Below are 24063 nucleotides of genomic sequence, written 5' to 3'. Positions count from 1 at the left end.
TAAGCATAATGTACTGGTATAAGTTAAACAGGAAAAACAATGCACACGATGCCCTTGTCTGAGGGGCTGAGCTATTCCTCTCCAGACTGCTAATGCACTTTGTTACACTCTGCAACGACCACTAAGAAATGAGTTTAAAAGTTGCATGTAGTTTTTTCACATAAGAGCAATGGTTCAATTAATGAAATAAGTATTACAGCTGAAATACTTATGTGATTTCTCCCTAAAGGAATGAATGGCTTATTCACAACTCAATACAAAGATGTGGTCTCTCTGGATACAAACACTGGAAGCATACTGGAGGCTTTCCAGTTTCTAGGTTATTAGTTTGATTTCTTGCACAAACACTAATTCACTCAATTGCATTGAAAGATTTGAACTATTTCATACTTGATCTGTTCAGCAGAGCCTCCAGATGTTGCATTCGTGATTGCCCAAGCAGCTTCCTTCCTTGTCCGAAACTCAGCCGTTTGCAAAATATTTATAAGAGCTGGAAAGATATGGGCATCTATGACTGTCTGCAAAAAGAAATAACATGTCAGGTTTATAATAAAAATTAGAAATAACTTCCTTGTCCTGAGCTAGTTAATGTCTATGCTCAGCACAACACATTAAACAATGATAAGTTAACTTATCAAGGGGCAAAAATCAGTTTTCAGCTTTACATTCAAACCCTAGATATCACCAGGGTCTGTGCTTATCCCAAAAGAATTCAAAATATGGTCAGGTGGAAGTGACTGCCATATCTAATGTGTTACTTAGTCACACCTTGACAGCAAAAGAATGCCATACTTCCCTTATTTTTCCAGGTAGTGAACCACTCAGCAATTAAGTCAGTAAACCACTAAGTCATTAAGATCCCCTAAACAGAGAAAAAAAACTTCTTGAGCCTGTATGTCGTACGACATTTCCACTGGGTGAGACAACAAAGCAAAAAAGAGAATGTATTGTAAGAACTCCTCAAAACAAGCAAGCACCAATATATTCTTTCCTGGTGAAAGGACAAAGCAACGGATGGCTCAGTAGCATGGTTAACTGCTTAGCTCACCAAACTTATGTAAGTCAAATGAGTATTTAGTCAGCAGCTCAAAGTTTCCAGTAACTTCCTCTGGTAAGAGCCTTTTGCAATAAGACACAAATGAAACCAGTTTAGTTACACGTGTATGACAAGGATCTGAAACACTTTCATAAGGATCATTCAAAGCAGCAAGAGTTTAGGATTACATTTTTAAACTACTGTTTTACAAATATAAGTCATCACAGAACTGGTAAAGGCAAATTCAAAGAAAGCCAGAGAGATCCTTCTCAAGGAGCTCCATACAAGAAAACTAACAGATTACATACAGCAAAAAGCTATAGTCAGTTCACAGTGTGGATGGTTACCCTGTGAAAAAAAAAACAAACAAAAACCAAAACCACAACTGTTTGATATTTCTTTTACCCTTCCTATTTGTCTGGGAAGGCACATTGCATCTACTCTGTAAATCCATACCACGTATCAGTTGTACCAAAAGTGTCACAAACACTGTCTCCTTTACCACAGAATCTGCACTTCTAGTACAGCAATCTGGGGCCCTCAAGGAAAACCACTTACACTTCCATCATGCCATGCTATATTAGATTTGTACTTTGCAAAGAATATTTGGCAAAAAGTCCTTAACTGAAATTTTTGAACATGAATGCTGGAAGTGGTAGGTCATAAACAGGAGCCAGCTATTTAAAAAAAGGACAAAAGATAAAAGAACACATCTTCAAAAAACAGGATGCATTCCCCCCCCCCCGACATATTTTACTAGGAAAAAACACTTAATTTTTAAAAATACACAAAACCAACACACTGTAAGGGTACATGGAATGCAAGAGCATCTGCTTCATTAAGGTTATCAGATCGATGACCTTTTCAGCTCAAAGGGAGATACAAATAACAGGAAATAATAAATAAAACACACGGTGACACAAACCTGATAGACAAGGGATAAGAGAAACGATCACAAAGAGAGAAAGTCTCCAGTCACTAATTAATGGGCCATTAAGAAACTACAGGCATGACTTTGCAGAGAGCCAGCCTGGACTTTGTAACTGATAACACAGGGACAAGTGTGACTCTGCAAAACTTAATAACGAATCTTTTCTTAACTATCTTACCACATAACCTCCCTCTCTAGCCCATGTGAGTGTTGTAAAGATTAGGTGCTAGCAACTGAAACCAGCGTGAGTAAATTTGGGCCAGGAACTAACTCAGACCTCAGGAGAAACCTCTGTGTCTGTGGGGCCAGCAACTGGAGCAGGTGGGGGTCTCAGCATCAGTAGCTGGAGGGGCCATGGACTAGGGAGCGTGTTTCTGGGGCGCCCAGAAAGGGTGAATTCAGGGCCATCAACTGGTGTCAGACCTTGGGTGAAGGGGCTCCTGCAACTGGAGCAGGTGAGGGACACAGCAGCAGCCCTGGGGCACGTTCACAGTCCATAGTGCCCGTGTGCCTGGATGCCAGCTACGCAGGGGACTGGGGTGAAGCTGAGTGAGGGTCTCAGCACCTCAGCTGGAGTGGGACTGCAGGTCACAGGACACATGTGCCTGGGCACCAGCTCCGTGGGGTGGGGGGATTTACATTTTCCCCAAATGTGGTGGTGGGGGTGGAGGAACACGGTATACATAATTTGCTGGCAAGCTTCAAGCTGGACTAGGTGGCAAGTAGGAGGCCCAGGATCCAGGCATGGACAGAGGGCCTGTGCTGATATTCGAGGGATCTACAATTGTGGGGATAGTAGAGACAAATGTGTGCATCTGTTTGCTAGTGAGAATCAAGCTGGACTAGCCCGTGAGTAGGAGACAAGTACAGTGAGTTAAGAGAGCTCAGGATCCAAGCATGGACAGTATATGGGTAGACTCCACACTGATACTCAAGAGATCTGTGAATGTGCATGTCTGCTTGTGGATCTAGAGAGTGAGGGCATGCGTGTTTTCACTAGTGAACTTCAGTCCTGATCAGCTGGAGAGGAGAAAAGGGACTTGGCAGTCTACACTTACGTTTTATGTGAGTCCAGGTAGTGCTATACAAGGGTGTTGTTGAGGTGGAAGCCCTTATAAGAACAGTGCATTAAGGGATATTAAGTATTCTCTACCAAAAGAGCCTGATATAGATCCAGGGTCGGATACATGAGGGCATTAGTATTTTACTATTCCTGCGAAGAACGAGTCAAAAATCTCATTATCACTTCTTAAATCCTCTCCCCAAAAGAAAACTTTTACATGAGATTTATTTCCTCAGAAAATATCTTCTTAAAACCAACTTCTTTAGTAAGTACTAAAATCAGGGCATGATAGCATGCAACTAAGACAGCACTTCTTAGCTGACAGGCAGTAACATACTTTGAGGCTTCTTAATGCAAAAAAAAAAAGTTACCTTAAAATGTTTCAATTTAAACTTGTAAAATAGTAGAATTCCAGAACACAAGGAACTAGTAATAGCAGGGCAGCAAGTAGGAAAATAACAAAAGATTGTTATTGTTTTCCTTCTGGCTCAACCCATTTTGAACTCTTTGCTTCAATGCAAAGTCTGGTGGGTAAAATTACTCTTCTCAGAGTGGAGAAATGTACATTTGAACCTTTTCAGAAGGAACTGAATCCAGATCTCACATCTCTTGGGTGAGTGCTCTTATTTCTAATTCTACTTATTTCTATTTCTTATTCTATTGTATAAAAGGCTATGGCCACCTTGTTTACTTTCTCCTCTACAGTGAAGTTGGCTATCTTTACCCAAGCAGAACAGATTAAAACACCATGATGAATTGCAGCCTCTCATAAAGCACTTCACTGAAAGAGCCTGGCTCAAGAGAGAAGCAGATTATTAGTCACTATATTTTTGTTTCCTACTGCTTGACATGCAATATAAGTGTTGTCACCACCTCACCCTAGCACGAGTCCCAGTTAAAGGTACTGAACTGTCCCTCTGTAATACAGCAAAGTTTTTCAACTAGCAGTCTGTTGACAATTGATTTGTCTGTTGACAAATCTCAGAGCTTAGATTTTTTAAAATAATACATTAACTAGGTCAGAAAATAGTTTCCTTTAACCGTAATACCTTCACTAGATTTCAGAAGTCCAGTTAAGCTCAACAAGGGTGGAAACAATACAGAGAAAGTGCTAGCAGAATCTATTATTTACACCCCATGTCTTGCAGCCTTGCCCACAGCAGTTACTCTTGAAAGCAGACTAGAATGCCTAAGGATTCCTAGCTGTATGCCATTTTACATGTATGTTGTTCCCATGTATGACATGGGAACAACAGTCATTGTGGAAACAGATCGTCTTTCCCTTTCAATTAAATTCCTTCTAAGTGATAAAATAGTAAACTACTGAAATAGAATTTGGTTTTGTGTTTTTTTCTTGAAGAAAAGCAAACCTCAGGCAGAGCAAAACCCTAAAGGGCTGTGGCAGGATGAGGTACCTAAAACTTCTGAGGATTTAGAAAGAGTTAATTCAAGTTACTTTACTTTTTAGCATTACTATACTCTGCATGCCTGACATGGGAGTGGGTTAAAGACTAAAGTAACGTAGTGCATATAAAAATTCTCAAGATAAGCACAGCTTTCAAACAAAATGAACACAGTTAAGGGGTTTCAGTTCGACAAGAACTTTAAAAACGTGAAAGAAATAAAAAAGAAACGAAAAAAATCAAGTTGTAAACTAAGGACTGATGTACAAACTACTGCAGATCTCGCTCTCTGTCACCTGTTCAAATGTTCCGCTATTCCTCGAAAAACAAAGTGCCTTGGCTATTCATGAAAATCGTGGGCAACTGCCTCATATGTGCCATAAAGTAAAGGATGTTTAAGCATTCTTTCTGAGCTGCTGATGCATTGTAACGCTTGCATTTATCTATGCCCTCTAAACGTGACCGGAATTTTTCAAGCAGTATAACAGCAGGCCAACAGGGTAACCAAAACTTAAAGAAACACTCCAAAACCTGTATTGTTTCATATGGATTTTTCCAATCCAAATTACTCTTGTGTTTGCATGTAAGAACAAAACATACTAACATCTTGCTTCCAACAGCAATCAGCATCGGATGCACAGGCAAGTGTAAACTCTAGTCTCCTTTATTTTTCTTTTTCTCCTTTTTAAGTATTCACAGTTGCAGCAATGAGTTCCAGTTTGACTACACCTGTATGAGAAGGTATGTTCTCGTTTGTCCTAAATGCAGCACCTCGTAATTTCTGGCGCCTCTTCCTTCCAGGCTCTTGCGCAAAACCAAAGAACAATCATTCCTTGTTCACCTTCTCAGATGCCACTCATGTTTCTACAGCTTTCTGCCACATCTGTCTTCACTCGTCTCATAGTCTATGAAGTTGTTCCTCATACGGAATCCAGATGACATTTTATGGTCCCTCCTTACCACCCACTCCTACCATATCCTCTGAAGATGGATCTATATAAAGAGCAACACTGAAGATTTATGCTAGAACAAGAATAAAGATTCCCCTTTTGTTTTTTTATCCCTTTCCTGATGATTTCTAATATTCACATTGGTTTTAGGTTGCCACTACTAGGACCTAAGGTGGTATCTTCAAAGTTCTTTTCTGCATAATAGGTAATCCAGAGCCCATCCTTTAATACATTAAACTAACACTGAAATTTTTGCCCAACTGCATCCTCACTAAAGGATGCATCCCAACTGCATCCTCACAAAACTGCATTTGTTGGAACTGAACTCCATCTTGACTTGTAACTGCAAGTCTTTTAGAAAACTGAAATTTAATTTTAATTTAAATCCAAATTTTCAAATTTGCTTTGAAATTGAACTGAATTGTAATGCTCAGTCCTTCAGCAAATCTGGCCCTCACTTTTGAGGTGTCAACTTTTTTGTGTTTGGTTTTTTATTTATTTTTTTTTAAATAGATGGTATCCCTGTGCGCTGGCCATCCAAGAGGGTTGCCTGTCTCTTGGAAACATTCTATATCCTTATTTATTTGAATCAAGCTTCTTCACTTTATAGTATTTGACTTTTAAAGAGTGAAGCTAGATAAAAGTGAATTTTTAGAGTTTTATTGTGTCTGCATGGATGTTGAATCTAAATACATTGTAGTCATTGTTAGGGAGCAGGTCTTCAACAGTAGTACATTGAATTAGTATTTTGAGCTGGTCAATACCAAGCGAATTTGCTTCTCCTCCTTTGGGTTCCCACAAATAAACCACTTATGGTATGCAAAAATACACATATGCATTTAGTATGCAAGTGTTGGCATCATGTGTCTACACATGATTCATCACATAAATGTGAAAGCAACCAAGTCTTACAGCATGACTGTTTTCCAGCTCCTTTGAGCTCCCTCATTACCTTTAACAAATCAAGATTACAGTCACCACCCTAGCTGGCAGCTGTGAATATAGCCCTACTGCTATGATCTCCTCCTCCTGGCTGGAAACTTCAGTTCGTAGAGGCTTCTCAGTTACTTGTGATCCAGTTACCTTGTTTATTGATTCAATTTACAACTGCTTTTTAAGTAACACAGCAAATATTTGTAAGCCAAAGGTACTTAACATGATGGCACGAGTACAAAACCACTGCCATCGGAGAGTCAGAAAGGAAGCTCTCCAGATCCCAGGTCTAATGAACTTTTATGTTGTTGACATAGACACCTACACCCATATACTCCAAACTGTGTATAAAGCAAACTTCTAGCCACTTTATACAAGGTTGCTACTGCTGTCGGGAAGAACCTGCACTATAACGAACAGCACCTTGTTGAGGTGTCTCCAGCTTTTAGGGTCTGTTGTACAAAAAAAAGATCGCAATATACACTGCTGAGGTTTTCAGGCAGAATAAACGCATTAAAGGCATTCTAGCTCTGCTGCACTCAATGTGGTATGATGTATGGGATTCACCACATGTAGAAGCCTGAAAACAGATTTTGTACTTAAACACAAACTTAAACCTGAAAATGATTAATCTTTGACTTTTGCTGGTCCTCAAACAAATATGACCTTGTCCATAATGCCGTATTTTGCTCCTAATTGAGACACTTTTTGAAGTCCTGCCACCACAAGCACGTGAAGATTTTAGACAACTTTTGCAAAATATGGTGTAAACCAAACACACTATATATTTAAATAATTTGATACACAGTTTGCCTGTGTAAACCACAACTCTCTGTGAATCATGTCATTCCTTTTCAATGCCCCCAGCGTTACTGTGGTCTTTTTGGAGAAGGGCCTCTGACAATTCTTAGCTTGTATCTTTACTCCAATTTGTAAACATATATTTCATTCCACAGTTTTTAAAACTGACAGGCAATGTATCATTTACTACACTTGCCCGTGTCACATTTCTGTAAGGATAGGAAACCCTAGAGGAGGAATAAACATGGCACAGATCCTGTTGGCTACCATGCCTAGCCATAATAGGGTTTCCAGATGTTCTTGTGAGAATTTCAGGTATATTAGAAAAAAAGTGGTAAGTTTCTTAACCTGTCAACAGGAGAGAACTCCTATGATGTCTTCACTGTCAGATATGGAAGATTGTGTCTGATGTATTGCCTTTCATAGCTTTTCAACAGGTTGTGAAGTTAGACACAGAACATTTTCTGAGGTATGTGATAGCCTTTCATACCCTTCAGAAGGGTCGACAGTCAGGGTTTAGCTTCAGTTGTGCAGTTCTCCTTCTGACTCCCAGGAAGATGTAGTTCCCCTTCTCCCTGACTGGGGAAGCTATCCACTGAAGTACAGCAAAGCTGTATACAAACTAGGAAATTAACAAACAAAAACTATACTTAGTGACAATAATGACTGCATCAGGATATACACATCCAACCCAAACCTTAAAAGCACAGAAATAAAGAGGGGAAAGACTGCTGTATTCCACCACACTTTTCTGTTGCCTAGGAACTGTCAATAACACACTCTGAAAGGCTTTCACTTTCACCTTTAGTGAGGAAAAAAACCCAAACCTCCTGTGCTTTAATATTAGCTACAAAAGAAAGTTCAGCGCTTACTTTCACACATTTCATGCATGTTAACTTATATTGCCTTACCACTAGAGTTTCTTTGATTGTGTTGGAGTGCAAATCTAATGGTGATAGGCTGCTGTCTTGTCTTTTAGAAATGGCAGTGAAAGCCTTTGGAGTGTGCTACGAAACAGCATTGTAGGCAGTATGAAAGTGGAAATGAATATAGAAGTCCTTCCCTCTAAGTTTATATTTCTACACTTTAGAGTGGGTGGATGGAGGGAGTGTAACCCAATGCAATCTTAAACAACACTAAATATAGCTCTGTCTGTTAATATTGGTTAGGTAAAATACCTATTAGATTTACCAAAATATTTCATTTACTTCTTGGTGGGCAGAAGGGATGGCTAGATTATGGCTTGAGCACTACCCAAAGTTTCCACAGTATTCTAACATCCCAATTGCTCTGGAGCAACAACCCACTAGTTAGATCAGCTGGTAACTGGCAATAATGTTGTTTACTATGCCAGGCAGACATTTAACTTTCAGGAAAAAAATTACCATGTACTGAAATTATTTCTTGTCTGATTTCTGGCTAAAGATTGTGCATGTTCAAAATTCAAATAGTATCATACAGACTGGAATAGATCTGGCAACAGTCTATGTATGACCTCTAATAGGAACTATCAAGCAATTTGGAGGGACTGGGGAGAAAGGAAAATCAATTATTTAGTTCAGAGCTGCATCTAGTATTTTAGAATTCCTTCTGTAAGGAAGACCAGTTCTCAACAAGTAATGTTTTAATTCGTCACAACATGAAATTAATTTAGAGAAAGAAAAAAAAAATACCTCAACTCACAGATTAAATAGGTTCATCCATGAACTTAGTTAAATCAGATATTCTTCCCAGATGGGAATTATTCTTTGTCCTCACAGCTAGTGAAAACAGACTAGGCTTTTATTCTCCATTTTAGCATATGACCATCTTCAAGAAACACTTTACCAAACAGCATTTTCCAATGTCAGAAATTATTTTAAAGTGTTTTTCAGCTCAAAAGTTTACAATGATTTTGACACTGATTGAGTAGGAGTTGTCTGAAGTAATACCTCAGAGAAGGAGTTTTCTGAGAAAAGCAGATGTATCAGCTCTGGAGCTGAAAGCAGGATTCATCACACCTTGTATCTAACATGATATTCTCTAGGTTGAGACCAGAAACTAAAGAATTAGAGCCTTTCTGGAATTTGTTACACATCTATGATGGGACTTGCCTTTCAACACAAGATAATAATTGCAATTACACCTGCAATTGCCAATTTTACTTCCACGAAACAGTGGCCTCGAGATCTCTGACCAAGCATGTTGTAAACATTCTCCAATGTCCTTTGCTTCACAACTTTCCTCTAACGGGCCTCCTTCTGCAGTTCCAAAAATCTAAGCCTCATGATGGACATGATTTGCAATATCTCATAATTACCAGGATAGTTATCTCCTGCTCAGAATCTGAAACACTGTTTTTTTAATCTCATTTTTATAACTGCCAGTATAGATTAAATTGGGTATGCACTTAGGGCAGTTAGTGTTTCACTATACAGCATGTGTGTGCTCGGAGTTCGAAGGCAGCTCAATTACTCTCAATGGGGCCTGAAGGATTCTTAAATTAATTATAGCTTTCACTTTTGAGAAGCTGCTTCTCACATTTTTTTCCCCGGACTTGAGTAATGCATCAACATGCTTCCAGCCTTGTCTGTGACATGTCCTAAGGCAGCTACTTTAAGCTGGGTTCTTTTAAATCTACATGTATTTTGGTGATTTGGTTGACACTGTGTTTTCTTCCTGATGCAAGAATCCTGAGAAAGAAAGCTTCTACCCACACAGTCACAACAACTTTTTCTATGCAGAGTTAAGGGGTTTTTGTATTTCTAAAGAATCACCTACCAGAAATGAAGGTGCAATAGTAGTGGCTCATAGCATTAATTTCCCTCTCCCTGCCTTCCCACCTCACCTTTCCAAGTCACAAAGCAATTCCAATCTGTTCTCAGTAGAAAGGAGGCTGATCTAAACCGGTGATGACACCCCAAAACCTTTAAAAACTACTAAACACACATGCATAGATGTACCTAACTATTTTGTTTAGCTACATTAGGCAAATTTTGTTTTAACAAAGGAGAGATTATTTTATCCTTACTTGTTTTCAAATAAAGATGTGACAACAGTTTAGAAACCAGAGTATTACCAAGGGTCTAGTTAAGACTCTCCACCTAAAGCCTTACTTTTACATGTCTGAGTAGTGGATACCAGGTGTAAGAATACTGTGCAAACAAGGACAGGCACTTACTCCTTCACTTGAACAGGACGATGTGGTACAGTGAATACTTATGTAGAAGTCACAGACATGAATACACTATTGAAATAGCTTCTGATGCACTAGAATTTAAGTTACCTCTAGGACTCTTCACAACTGTACCTTCAGTAGATCAAGAATATGAAAATAGAAATCCTGAAGTTTTGAAAGGCAGGCGAAGGCCCTCCCTGCCCACCTCGCCTCCCCAGGTGCCTCTGTACAACAGGTATGAGGCCCTGGAGGTGGAAGGCCAGTCAATGGAGGACGGGGACGACAGTATCTACACCAGAGGTGTCGCCCAGGTCAGAAGAACGTACCTCTCGTATTAACACCACCTCCACAGGGAAGAGAAAACGGGTTATAGTTGTGGGTGACTCCCTTCTGAAGGGAACCAAGGGTCCGATATGCCGGACGGACCCTCCTCTTAGGGAAGTCTGCTGCCTCCCTGGGGCCCGGGTGAAGGATGTCACGAGGATACTCCCTAGCCTGGTACGGCCCTCGGACTATTACCCCCTACTGCTCTTCCTTGTGGGGGGTGACGAAGCTGCAACATTAAGTCCTAGGGCAATCAAAAGAGACTTCAGGGCCTTGGGACGGCTAGTAAGAGACTCTGGAGCACAGGTTATTTTCTCCTCTCTCCTTCCAGTTGTGGGCAGCGACACTAGAAAGAACAGAGGCACCCAATCTATTAACTCATGGCTCCGTGGCTGGTGTCATCGCCACAGATTTGGTTTTTTTGACAACGGGATGGCCTACACAGCACCGTGTTTGCAGGCGTCTGATGTGATTCATCTTTCTCAAAGGGGAAAGAGAATCTTCGCTCAGGAACTTGCGGGGCTCATCGACAGAGCTTTAAACTAGACCCGAAGGGGGATGGGGATAATATCAGGCTTGCCTGAGGGAAGCTGAGCGACAACGTGCCACGGCTGGAGGGAGTGGGTGCCAGCAAGGGCATTCAGCCTGCGTCTGAGATGTGCAGGGTACGCTGGGGCACAGCTGAAGTCGAGCAGAGTTGAGCTAGGGGATACTGAGGCAATAGGAGCCATGAGGGAAATGCCAGTGAAACACCTCAAAGCACACAAGGGGTGTTCCTCTATGAAGGAGACACGGACAGCAGCCCAGCTGAAGTGCCTCTACACCAATGCACACAGCACGGACAACAAGCAGGAGGAGTTGGAAGCCATTGTACACCAGGAAAACTATGATATGGTTGCCATCACGGAAACGTGGCGGGATGACTCGCACAACTGGAGTGCAGCGATGGATGGCTATAAACTCTTCAGGAGGGATAGGCAAGGCAGGAGAGGTGGTGGGGTAGCCCTATATGTCAGGGAGTGTCTGGATAGTTTAGAGCTCGATGATGGTGATGATAGGGTGGAGTGTCTATGGGTAAGAATCAGGGGGAAGGCCAACAAGGCAGATATTGTGGTGGGAGTCTGTTACAGGCCACCCAACCAGGATGAGGAGACTGATGAACTATTCTATAAGCAGCTGGGAGAAGCCTCACGATCGCTAGCCCTTGCTCTTGTGGGGGACTTCAACCTACCGGATGTCTGCTGGAAATACAATACAGCAGAGAGGAAACAGTCTAGGAGGTTCCTGGAGCGTGTGGCAGATAAATTCCTGACACAGCTGCTGAGTGAGCCAACTAGGGAAGGTGCCCCGCTGGACCTCTCGTTCACGAACAGAGAAGGACTTGTGAGCCATGTGATGGCTGGAGGCCGTCTTGGGCAGAGTGATCACAAAATGATAGAGTTCTTGATACATGGAGAAGCGGCAAGGGGGGTCAGCAAAACTGTCACCTTAGACTTCCGGAGGGCCGACTTCGGCCTGTTTAGGAGACTGGTTGAGAGAGTCCCCTGGGAGGCAGCCCTAATGGGCAAAGGAGTCCAGGAAGGCTGGGCATTCTTTAAGGAGGAAGTCCTAAAGGCACAAGAGCAGGCTGTCCCCAAGTGCCAAAAGACAAGCCAGTGGGGAAGAAGACCAGCCTGGCTGACTAGAGAGCTCTGGCTCGAACTCAGGAAAAAGAGGAGAGTCTACGACCTCTGGAAGAAGGGGCAGGCAACTCAGGAGGACTACAAAGGTGTAGCAAGGCTGTGCAGGGAGAAAATTAGAAGGGCCAAAGCTGAGCTAGAGCTCAATCTGGCTGCTGCTGTAAAAGACAACAAAAAATACTTCAAATACATTAGCAGCAAAAGGATAGCTAAGGAGAATCTCCAGCCCCTAGTAGACGGGGGAGGGAACACAGTGACAAAGGATGAGGAAAAGGCTGAGGTACTTAATGCCTTCTTTGCCTCAGTCTTTAATAGCAGGGCCAATTGTTCTCTGGGTACCCAACCCAGAGTTGGAAGATAGGGATGGGGACCAGAATGGAGCCCCCATAATCCAGGGGGAAATGGTTAGTGACCTGCTGCACCACTTTGACACTCACAAGTCTATAGGGCCTGATGAGATCCACCCGAGAGTACTGAAGGAACTGGCAGATGTGCTCACCAAGCCCCTTTCCATCATTTACCAGCAGTCCTGGCTAACTGGGGAGGTCCCAGTTGACTGGAGATTAGCTAATGTGACGCCCATCTTCAAGAAGGGTCGGAAGGAGGACCCAGGGAACTACAGGCCTGTCAGCCTGACCTCGGTACCGGGGAAGCTGATGGAGCAGATCATCCTGAGTGCTATCACACAGCATGTAGAGAATAACCAAGGGATCAAGCCCAGCCAGCATGGGTTCAGGAAAGGCAGGTCCTGCTTGACCAACCTGATCTCCTTCTCCGACAAGGTGACCCGCCTAGTAGATGAGGGAAAGGCTGTGGATGTTGTCATCTAGACTTCAGTAAAGCCTTTGACACGGTTTCCCACAGCATTCTCCTGGAGAAACTGGCTGCTCATGGCTTGGACAGGTGTACTCTTCGCTGGGTAAAGAACTGGCTGGATGGCCGGGCCCAAAGAGTGGTGGTGAATGGAGTTTACTCCAGTTGGCGGCCGGTCACAAGCGGTATTCCCCAGGGCTTTGTGTTGGGGCCAGTTCTGTTTAATATTTTTATCAATGACCTGGATGAAGGGATCAAGTGCACCCTCAGTAAGTTTGCAGGTGACACCAAGTTATGCGGGAGCGTTGATCTGCTTGAGGGTAGGAAGGCTCTGCAGAGGGACCTGGACAGGCTGGATTGATGGGCCGAGGTCAATTATATGAGGTTTAACAAGGCCAAGTGCAAGGTCCTGCACTTGGGCCACAGCAACCCCATGCAACGCTACAGGCTTGGGGAAGAGTGGCTGGAAAGCTGCCTGGCAGAAAAGGACCTGGGGGTGTTGGTTGACAGCTGGCTGAATATGAGCCAGCAGTGTGCCCAGGTGGCCAAGAAAGCCAATGGCATCCTGGCTTGTATCAGAAATAGTGTGGCCAGCAGGACTAGGGAAGTGATCGTGCCCCTGTACTCGGCACTGGTGAGGCTGCACCTCGAATACTGTGTTCAGTTTTGGGCCCCCCACTACAAGAGAGACATTGAGGTGCTGGAGCGCGTCCATAGAAGGGCAACAAAGCTGGTGAAGGGTCTAGAGCAGAAGTCTTATGAGGAGCAGCTGAGGGACCTGGGGTTGTTTAGCCTGGAGAAAAGGAGGCTGAGGGGAGACCTTATCGCTCTCTACAACTACCTGAAAGGAGGTTGTAGAGAGGTGGGGGTTGGTCTCTTCTCCCAGGTAACAAGTGACAGGACAAGAGGAAATGGCCTCAAGTTGCACCAGGGGAGGTTTAGACTGGATATTAGGAAATTTTACTTCACTGAAAGGGTTATCAAGCATTGGAACAGGCTGCCCAGGGAAGTGGTTGAGTCACCATCCCTGGAGGTATTTAAAAGACGTTTGGATGAGGTGCTTAGGGACATGGTGTAGTGGTGGACTTGGTAGTCTTAGGTTTACGGTTGGACTCGATGATCTTAAAGGTCTTTTCCAACCTATACGATTCTGTGATTCTGTGAAAAAATGCTCTAATAACAAACTTGACTTTCTATTGTCACTTCCGATACTTGTTTCTTTATGAATTACTTGTATGGATATCTGATTTTCTCAAGCTCTCCTTTTTCTTAAGTCTGCAACATTCCTATATGATTGTGCATCCTGAAGCAACTCTCTGATAGACTTGGGAAAAAACCACAAAGTTAAGAAAATGTATTGGGCTGGCTTGTTCCCCAGAAAATACTCTTAGACTTCCCAGGAGAACCAGAAATGGCCTTCCAGAGAGAAAGTACTGCTCCTCCCTGTTGCTAAGGTGGCAGCAGCATGGATAAAGCAGCCAAAAAATTCTTCACTGCGAGAAAAGCAAAGGCAAAACCATTTTTACCTTAGTACAAGCAGTAGTAACTACCTTCTCTGCACTGCTAATTGCACAGCAATTACAATTGCTGATGCAGGAAAAAAACAGTGGTACCGTTGCTGATTTTACACAGCACTTTTCGTTAGAAATTCAGCTAATCCACAGATTAACACACAAGCCACATATAGGCAGAATCAAAATTCTTGGAGCTCTACCAAGATTAGATTAAGTAACCATATCATTCTCTATATCTGACAAAAAACAAGATCTTCAGTGGTAAAAGTAAAATCTTGACTGAGAAAGCCGAAGCAAATACAACTGTACAAGGTTTCTTTGCTCGCACTTCCACTTCCATCTTAGTCACATCCTCATGTCAGACAAGAAGGACCTACACAGCCTTCCACCTTCCTAAGCCTTCCACCTTCGTAAGTTTTGTTTTCTTTGCCTACTCATTTCCCAACATAAGCATCTCTGAAGTTAGATGAGCGTTTGCTCTTAATTACAGAGAGCTTAGCAGAGACTGAGTTATTTTCCACAAAAGTATTAACTTTATTTCCTATGCTTTCTGACATGAAGACAAAGACCTCATTCAAGGTATTAAGGCTTTATGCTGCCCCTTCAGCAGCTGAATGTTCTTTGCAAGGGAGAATGTATAACCAAAAGATTGCAAGTGCCACCTGCAAAGGATATGGTACACTTTTTCCTCAGGAAAAACATGCAGCCTTTTTACAATCTCCTGCAAGTTTTCTGCAAAAAGAGAAGTAACCCTCTTCACCAAAGGGATGGAATTAACCCCTTCATGCTAATTTTGATTATATAGAATGAATAATCCAGAGCTATCAGATATAAGACTAGCAAGTGTCAGGCTGCCTTCCAAGGAAAAGGATATGGAGAAAAGAAGTACTACTTGGCCACCTTTGCCAATGTATTATGGAACTTGGTTTACTTTCTGTGTGAACATGCATTGCTTCTGCCTAGTTACTAATGAGTGAGACAAATATTTCTCATGTCTAATATTTCTGCTATTTATTTCTATTCCTCAAAGAATAGGTATGTCCAACTGGACTTCCATGTATCCTCTGCAATCTCCGAAAATACTCTCTGTATCCAGTGAGGGAGAAGAGCATTGAGAAACGTAACTTCAGAAGAATTAAATTTGATTTACATGAGGAGACTTTCATTCAACTGCCTTGATGGGAACCTTGTATATTTATCAGATAAAGCCTGATTTCACTACAATCTGTTTTTCCATCACTTCTGAAAGAGAGAAGGAATGAGGCATTGTCCTTGAAAACTAAGCAAAAAATTCCCCTAGTATAGCTGTTCTGAAAATACTCCATATCCAGGGAAAACAAAATATATCTAGCAGTTTCTTCTTTATCTAGTAAAAGAAAAGATTTTCTCTGCAGAAGAGATGGTCAATCTCTCATTTATACCATCTGGAGACAAGTCCTGGGAATTCTTCCTGATGGCTGACACTAAGTCCAAACTCAGGACAAAGACGTGGTCTTTTGGAGGCCTGATTGTAAAGGCTGTCATAAGGGAGTGAGACTTTCATTTGCTTCTGTGTGCTATCACTTAACATGAAGGGATTACAAAATTTGGTATGATCGGAAATGACGGATCCCAATGCAACGCTAGGTATTCTCCATTATCGTTCAGTTTAATAAATAGCAACTTTAGATTTGGCTAAGCACAACTGCCTGTATCAGCAATTATAAGAAAATATAAACAGGAATAAAGGAGGTATTTTACAATGTAGGTTTCCGTATCTGGTGGTGAAATCAAGAAACCTGTAAAGTTATTTGATTCCCAAAGTTTGTAGCTTACTCTTTTCGTACTTGAGAATTTCTGTATCTTAGTGATTATCAAAGGCATGAAGCAAATTATTTAAGACAAGGTTTTCTTGAGCTTAGCCTCATTTTGTCATTCCCCCCCTTATAATCTTAGGATGATTATAAAATTAAATAATTTTAATTCAAGAGATGACTGGGCAATCGAAATCATCCAATTACACACAGAGCCTATAATATACTTCTGCTTATATGTAATTATATATCTGTGACTGTGTATACATACAAATATGCACTTTATACACAAAAAACAGTGTACCACCTGATGTGTGTTTCTTCTAGCCTGCAAGACAAAGACTACTGATTACAGCTGAAAAGGTTACCTGGATCTGGGCTCTGTTTCCAGCTGTTATATTAGATATTGTCCAGCATGCTTCCTTTTTGATAGATTCTTTTGGGCTGCTTAGCAAGTGCAGTAAACTCTGCAGGGCTGAACAATTCAGAATTACCTGAATACAAAAGAAACAAACAAACAAACCACACCTTAGAGGAAATTTAGGATAAAGAATCACAGGAACAAGAAACACAATGTCTTCAAAATCTAAAGCGCGTATCCCATCAGATGATCCCAAAAAGTTAAAAAAAACCCAAACCAACCATAAACAAAACAAAAAATCAGCAAGAACTAAGAAATAAATGTTTGCAGGAAAGCTAATGAGCAAAAAACCTGAGCAATTCAGGTAAGAGATCACACCTTCATTATGATTTCAGTGTGACCTGAACATAAGAAGATACTAAGCCCATTACGACCAAACAAAAAGATGACGACAGTATTTTCCTGTCGTCTTGTTTTCTGTCTTTTTGTATACTTGGAAGCTCCAACTACTTCTGTTTTCTGCATCATCTGGCACAGTGGGGCAGACGGTTGCCAGTGTTTCGTCCAGTGACATTACAAATGGGCAATTCTTATTAAAAAAAAATTGTAAAAAATTTTTACAGAGCAGAAAAGTTGCAGGAAAATCTGCATTTCCAAAATCAAAATTTTAAGTTCCCAAAGTACAAGAGAAAATGCCCCAGAACAGGGATGTTACAAGACAGAATACTTGATTATGTCATGTGTGATAGTGAAGGGCTTTTTGACCCTCTGAAAGGCCACAACAAAATTTAATGACTGAAAAATGAAAGACTTTTTTTTAATTAAATTCCAACTTCTTACAAGCCAGTCAAAAACTGGAAGAGCCTACCAAGAAGCATGGTAAGTTTTGCTTTGTATGGCAAAAGCAGGCAGATTAGGAAGAGAGTGTGGAATAGAATTTTATGAGAAATTCTTCAGTCTGTTTGTGGAGGTCAAAAGGACGAGAGATTCAAGCTGAATCATTGTCATGACTTCTGATCTTGGAATCTGTGAACTGAATTCCCTTGCTTATGTCCCCGCCCCCCCTCCAAATTAAGATTAAAAAACCAAAGATTATGGTTCAGGATTGTATCAGATATCTGCTGAGACAAGAAAGATTTATTTTTTCTTCACGCACAGTATCTATGTTTTTAGCCATCTCCAAGAACTGGCAATTGTTAATAGTTGGAATTGAGACTAAAGTAAAAGCAGGTTTGTGCTCCAAGGTTGTACAGAGAAGTTTTCAGGCAACTGTCTTGTATGTTGCTCACATATTCAGAAATGTATCAACTGTCAAAGTTGGGCTCTTCATTCTTATTAAGGATTTTTATATGCATTCTGTACCCCTCTTCAGCATATAGCATAAGCTGCAGGCAGGACTATCAAGCTATCCTACTTAAACAGTTCTCTAGAATTTTAGGAAAGCTTATGGTATGTTCCTCTTAAAAAATTGTGCACAACAAAAAAGTTTAAACATTTTCTTGAATTAAAATCTAAGATTTATGCAGTATTCAATAACCTGCATTACATGTTATGTAGTGATCCCTTGCGGTTTTATTTTTAATGAAACGATGAAATCACAAAATGCACCTCAATCATCCTCATGACTGATCTGCAAAACAAATGCCATTGAAAAAATACAAGAACGCCTATGCAATTCAGCTACAGAAAAAATATTGTAACAATCAAAAAATCATGTTAACCTCCTCCAGACCTATTGATAAGATATTCAAATAGTGTCCTGCTGCTGCTAACTCATCTTTATCTCTGATCTCATTGTCACAGAACTACATAATTCCAAAGGATATATTTATATCAACCAAAAAAATAAGCATTGAAAGAAGCCTCAAAATTAGAACTTGGATTTTAACTTTGACATAATTTACATGGAAGGAATAATTTAACACTTTGCATGGGGAATCATAAGCTTGTTGCATTCACATCTCACTGAAAGCATCTTTCTTCAAACTCTTCACGTTATCTTACACCTCTAACTGCTACCACTGCCTCCTGGATGTCCATTTAACTACCTCCACTGCATGCACCTCCCCATTTGCAGCTACTAGCACTTCCTGATCCCATTTCTGCCATCAGTTTTAGTAGAGTCAACAGCCCACCACAGCAAGCCTCCTTGAACCTGTCACTTCAATCCAACTTGGTTGTGCATTTGTCAGACAGCTCTGCACCACACAGGCATGTTTGCAGGGCTGAACCTTTTTAGCTTGTGAACTAGAGATGGAGACCAAGAGTCAGGAAAGTTTCAAAAGCAGTAGCCTACTCTGTATTTTTCTTCCTCATGTAACCAATTGAGCCTCACAAAAGGGTGTCAGAACGCACAAAGAAGTTGGGAAAAACTTTAACATAAGGCACAACAGCAGAAGCCTGTAACTGGAGCTTCTGCTCTACATTTAAAAAGAGACTGCCACTAGCCAGTGGATTACAGGTAACACACGTATGCAAGGCACGGACTCTCTGCTCCCACAGATTCTAAAAACTGGTGGGAGCTGCTGTCTCTTGCAAAACCTACCAAGCAGCAGGATGACAACCTAGTGCCTCTGAAGCATCAGGTTTCCTGGCTCCCAGTTTAATTCCAATACAGTGGTGGGAGTCACTGCCTCCTACCAATGCTTCTCCAAACATGTGCTCAGACACAGCTATATACCATCCAAAATCTGACCAGATACTCGTTTTTACTATTCATCATAGACTGTCAACAGCATCAAATGTGCCCTAACCGTGGCACACCATTCAGCATAAAATTCAGCCTAAGAGGCAGACTTGCTTTAAACAAACCAGAAAAAAACCCCTCAAAGGCTATTGCACAGCTATATACAAATCCCAGACATAGATATATAAGAATCACCAGCATTTCAGGACTGAGCAGAAAAACTATGAAAACCACCACATGTTCTGAGGCAACTAGTGTCATCAATCCTTCACTTTCAAACTTCAAAAGGAGCAAGAGGAAGTGCTTGTGAATAGGTTACCATAACTAACAGAAAGATGAACTGCAGTACCACACAAGAGAAAGTGAACCCATACCTGGGTCTGGATATCATCTCCTGTGACGATGTTCCCAACAGCTCGTAAGGCAGGAGATACAACTTTGTAGTCATTGTGCCTAAAATTACCAAGGAAAGATTTAAGTGTTAACCATCCTGAAACATCTCCATCTTTATATCCTCAAGGAAGGAACATCCATCAGCCAGGGGAAAACTCCCTTGCTAAACCTGACTTAACTCTCACTATGTGACTCAAAACACTCTTTGATTTTAAACTAATGGTAAGTCTTTCTAGGGTTTCTAAATATTTAGGCCTTTAAATATCATTCAGCAGCATAAAAATAAAATATGAGATTAAAAGAATACAAGTACTTGGGAGGGAAAAAGTAACCAGCTTTAACTATGAAACACACTTAATGTAGCATGCACAAAGGCAGAGAATGAGACAGAGGAACACGGATAGAAGCTGTGTGTTTAACCCATACAGCTGTTTGATCATCTTCTGTCATCATATGCATCCTCCCATCATCATTGTTAAATCAGGACTGGAATAGGAAGAGTGAAGTAAGGAATTTTTTTTCTCAAATGAAAACACTTCTTTATAAAAAGGTACCTTAGGCAATACATTCTATTTGCTAATCCAGCATTTGCTTTAATCCTAAAATCCTTAATAGTCTTTTTTATTTACACCACGCTGAAAACCATTATTTCTTGTTCTTTGGTAACTGAATGTTCCATGTCCTTCCCTTAGACCCGAAGAAATGGCTCTGAACAAGGCCAGTCTCCCTGACCCGAACTTCCACAGCCACACTTTACTGACCAAAGTGTGCGTATACTCTTTGACAGTAAGGGTGTAGGAAATTATTTACATTTCAAGTCCCTGGCACTGTCAATTCTAGTAAATTTTACTATTTCTTAAATTTCTATCTTTGATATCCTTCAGCAACTTCATTGCTAGGTAATTATGTAGGACTTCAACGGCACAGAGAAAATTCCAGTACATATGGATTTTACAAAAATGCAGCTGTTAGGTGCAGGAAAAAATCTCTTAAGAAATAGCAGAACTAGTGCAAGGAAAGTGCCATTGTTCCTATTACTCATGACAAATAGAGACGACTGAACACAGACAGGTAAAATTAAAATTCAAATCTTGATTTTTGGAAATTACTACATTTCAAGACATATCTAATTAAACTTCCTATTGCTGGAATCTTGATTTTAGGAAAAAGAGTGGATAGTACGTTTGCTCAGAACAAATTTCTTACATCAGCAGTTCCACAAGTCTTCTGCAGACTCCTGCATCAATCACAGCCTGGATTTTATCATTGGGGCCATCAGACAAATAGGACAAAGCCCAGCAGGCATCAGCTAATACATCTGTATCATTGACAAAGAGCAGCCAGGAAAGCACACTAAGACAAGGTGAAACCTGTAAGACATTAAGAGGAGATACATACATTGTGCAATTAAAAGGGCCAGAAGATCTATTAACATGTCAGTTAATTTTGTATGTGACATTATAGGACGAGGCACTGGCATCTCAAGGTTCAATACTCAGAAAATTTCAGACCTAGGTAGCACTTCTGTGCAGGGCTGTAGCTACACAAGTACGGAGGAGCGTGTCAGCAGAATTCTTCAACCTCTACAGTACAATGTCTGGCAACTTAAACTCATACTTGTCCGCTAAGACATGCTGTACTTTGCACTACAGCAGCCAAGATGTACAGAGTTTTGTTCTGCTGTGGGATGGTCATCTCCACTGCAGGAACAGTAACAAAAAGCTAGGAGGCAACTATATTAAAACAGTGCTTGTGAATATCTGCCCAAAGGACTAAATGCATTCCAAAACTTCATCTGCAAGAAGCCCATACATTGTTTCAGAGAAATCCTGAAACATTTCTGCTATTTAGTTTAAGTTTCACCACCCTTATTGCTTATTTGGCTACCACCACCTCACAACACATTTCCTTTCAAACATCTCTTACCTTGGCAAAATCTGGAGGAGGGTTTTTCCCTCTGCAGAGGTTGGATAGAGCCCATACAGCATTTCGGGTCATAGTGAGACGGTTCTGTTTTGAAAGCAATCTAAAACAAACCAACAAAAAATTCTAACCTTTGCTTTTTAAAAATCAAAGCCGGGCACCCCTATAGGGTCAACTGCATGAATCATTACAATAAACTCAGGCCTACATTTTAACATACACCAGGGCAAAATATGCTAGATTTTTTTTCTATAAAAATACCTCCTAAGGAAAATCATGCTTGATGGCTGGATACTAACACACAAGCTAGACACATGAATCCTAGTATCCCGACAAGAACAATAACCATTACACTAAAAGTATGTTCATTTAATTGCTTAGATACTGATGTGGCAGATTAACAGTCAAAAGGCACAGGAACTGTGACAAAAGTACTCTAAGTAGAAGGACATGCAGGTAGTTTTGGAGAGTACTCTTCGCTGAACTGCATTTTTTATGTCATTCTCAGACTATGAGCCCCACTTTTACGCTTTTGTATGTTAACTAGCGAAGGAGAATAAAACTTATCCTCAGAAAACACGTATGATCACATTTAGGGTTTCCCAAACATTCAAGACAGTCACATATCTCACAGCAAGCACCGTTTACGACTTTCTGTGCACACTAGCTCCAGTCCTGGCATATGAGAGCCTTGCCCACTGGGTTCTTGTTAGAACACTATTCCACAGACCACCCCAAATCAGTCTCTTCTTGCAGTTGTTAAGTGGTGGCATCCCCACAGCAGCTGCAGGGTTCAACTTCTGCTCCATAAGACACAGGAAGCCCAATGATGTGATGAACTGTAATACTGACACCTTCATGAGATCTGCATACCAAAACTGCCCCCTCACATTAGAACTATCACACCGACCAAAGCTGCATCAGCCACTGCTACACTGTGAGTCCTCTTATGTGAGATCAGTCCTAGAACTGATAAAGATGTCTGTGGAGTTGGTTAATTAAGTCAAACACAGTGTGAAGCCTCTAAACAAGGCATTTTCCTGACAACTTAGAAATGACTAGCCTAGGAGGAATGCAGTAAGGCAAGACCTAGTTTTTGCACAACTGTAACAACTCAGTTTCTTTTTCTCATAGCCACCCCACACTGTACCAATGTGTTTATGAGAGCACTGGAGAATTCTGCTGCAAACAGAGTTTGCAAAGGACAGAGACTGAGTAATCCTAATTTGGACATGACAACACAAGATGGCATCACTGCTTCAGCAATAATATGGTCCTTCAGCAGAGGACCATCAAGATAATTAGCAGACTAGAGAAATGACATGCCACAGGAGGGTTAGAGACCTGGATTTGTTCAGACTTAGAAGGAGACTGTATAAGGGGAGATGTAACTGTTGCCTACAACAGTTTAACAGGTGGATACAGAAAAGAGGAAGCCAGATCCTTCTTCAAAGGTGCGTAGTGACAGGACAAGAGGCAACTGTCCCAAGGTAAAACACAGACAATTCTGATTAGGTATCAGAACATTGTTTTTCACTGTGCCATGGTCGAATACTGCAATAGGTTGCCCCAGGTGGTTACAGAATCTACCTTTGATGTTCCAAATTTGACTGGTTAAGTAGTTGAGCAATCCGATCTAAACTAAGAAAGGCTTTGACTAGATGACCTCCAGAGGTGCCTTTCAACTTAAATTACTCTATGACTCTATAATAAGCCCAGGCATCCACCCACTCTGTAGAATAAAATAGTTCCAGCTTAGAAGTTCCTAAAACATGTTTCCATTTTAGCTCCATTACAAAAGTAGTTCAGGAGTCCCCATTTAAAAGTCTGATTAGTCCACAATAAAAAACCCATTATTATTCTTCAAGGCAAAAACCAAACTTCAGCCTTATCAGACACTCAAGCAAAATTCTGATAAACATATTAAAATAGACTTACTGCAATAAAGGGGGCAGGATATTACAGTCCAATACATAGTCTCTGCACATAGTGCTGTCTCCAGCGATGTTGCCAAGAGCCCATACTGCCTGCAATGAAAAACAGAATAGTAATTGCTTTTATTCTCACAATTCAACCAGTTTAGTGTATGTATTACAGTGGGAGATACTCTCTTCTCACTGTTAGATCCTGGACAACGTACAGAAGGGGAACGCATTCTGGTTGAGTATTACATATATACACCCAAGCTCATTATATGATTCAGGAATATTTACACAGATCTAAGAGGAATACCAAAACAGCCAACATGTATGTCTCCAAAGACTTTGCAGGCAGACATAACCTTGTTCTGTCCACAATATAAG

At 41.1% G+C, this 24063-nt stretch overlaps 1 protein-coding gene across 4 annotated transcripts in view; it reads right to left on the bottom strand.

Annotated features, from left to right (window-relative positions):
- KPNA1 (karyopherin subunit alpha 1) overlaps positions 1-24063 on the bottom strand; it is a 71390-nt gene that overhangs the window by 10690 nt on the left and 36637 nt on the right. For 2 of the 4 annotated variants that reach the window (XM_072880594.1, XM_072880585.1), the window contains exons 7-12: positions 23699-23787; positions 21764-21863; positions 21044-21207; positions 19819-19897; positions 16766-16891; positions 391-518 (exon numbers count right to left, since the gene is read on the bottom strand). In XM_072880594.1, the coding sequence (XP_072736695.1) occupies positions 391-518; positions 16766-16891; positions 19819-19897; positions 21044-21207; positions 21764-21863; positions 23699-23787 (686 nt within the window). Of the gene's footprint in view, positions 1-387; positions 519-5409; positions 5427-7607; positions 7740-16765; positions 16892-19818; positions 19898-21043; positions 21208-21763; positions 21864-23698; positions 23788-24063 lie in introns of those variants that run through there. The other 2 variants (XM_072880600.1, XM_072880611.1) reach the window with 2 other exon arrangements.

The sequence above is a fragment of the Ciconia boyciana genome, chromosome 1 (genome assembly GCF_034638445.1).
Source record: "Ciconia boyciana chromosome 1, ASM3463844v1, whole genome shotgun sequence".
In the NCBI taxonomy this organism is placed as follows: domain Eukaryota; kingdom Metazoa; phylum Chordata; class Aves; order Ciconiiformes; family Ciconiidae; genus Ciconia; species Ciconia boyciana.
The sequence above is the reverse complement of the archived record's forward strand: the minus strand, read 5'-3'. Positions and strand labels throughout refer to the sequence as shown.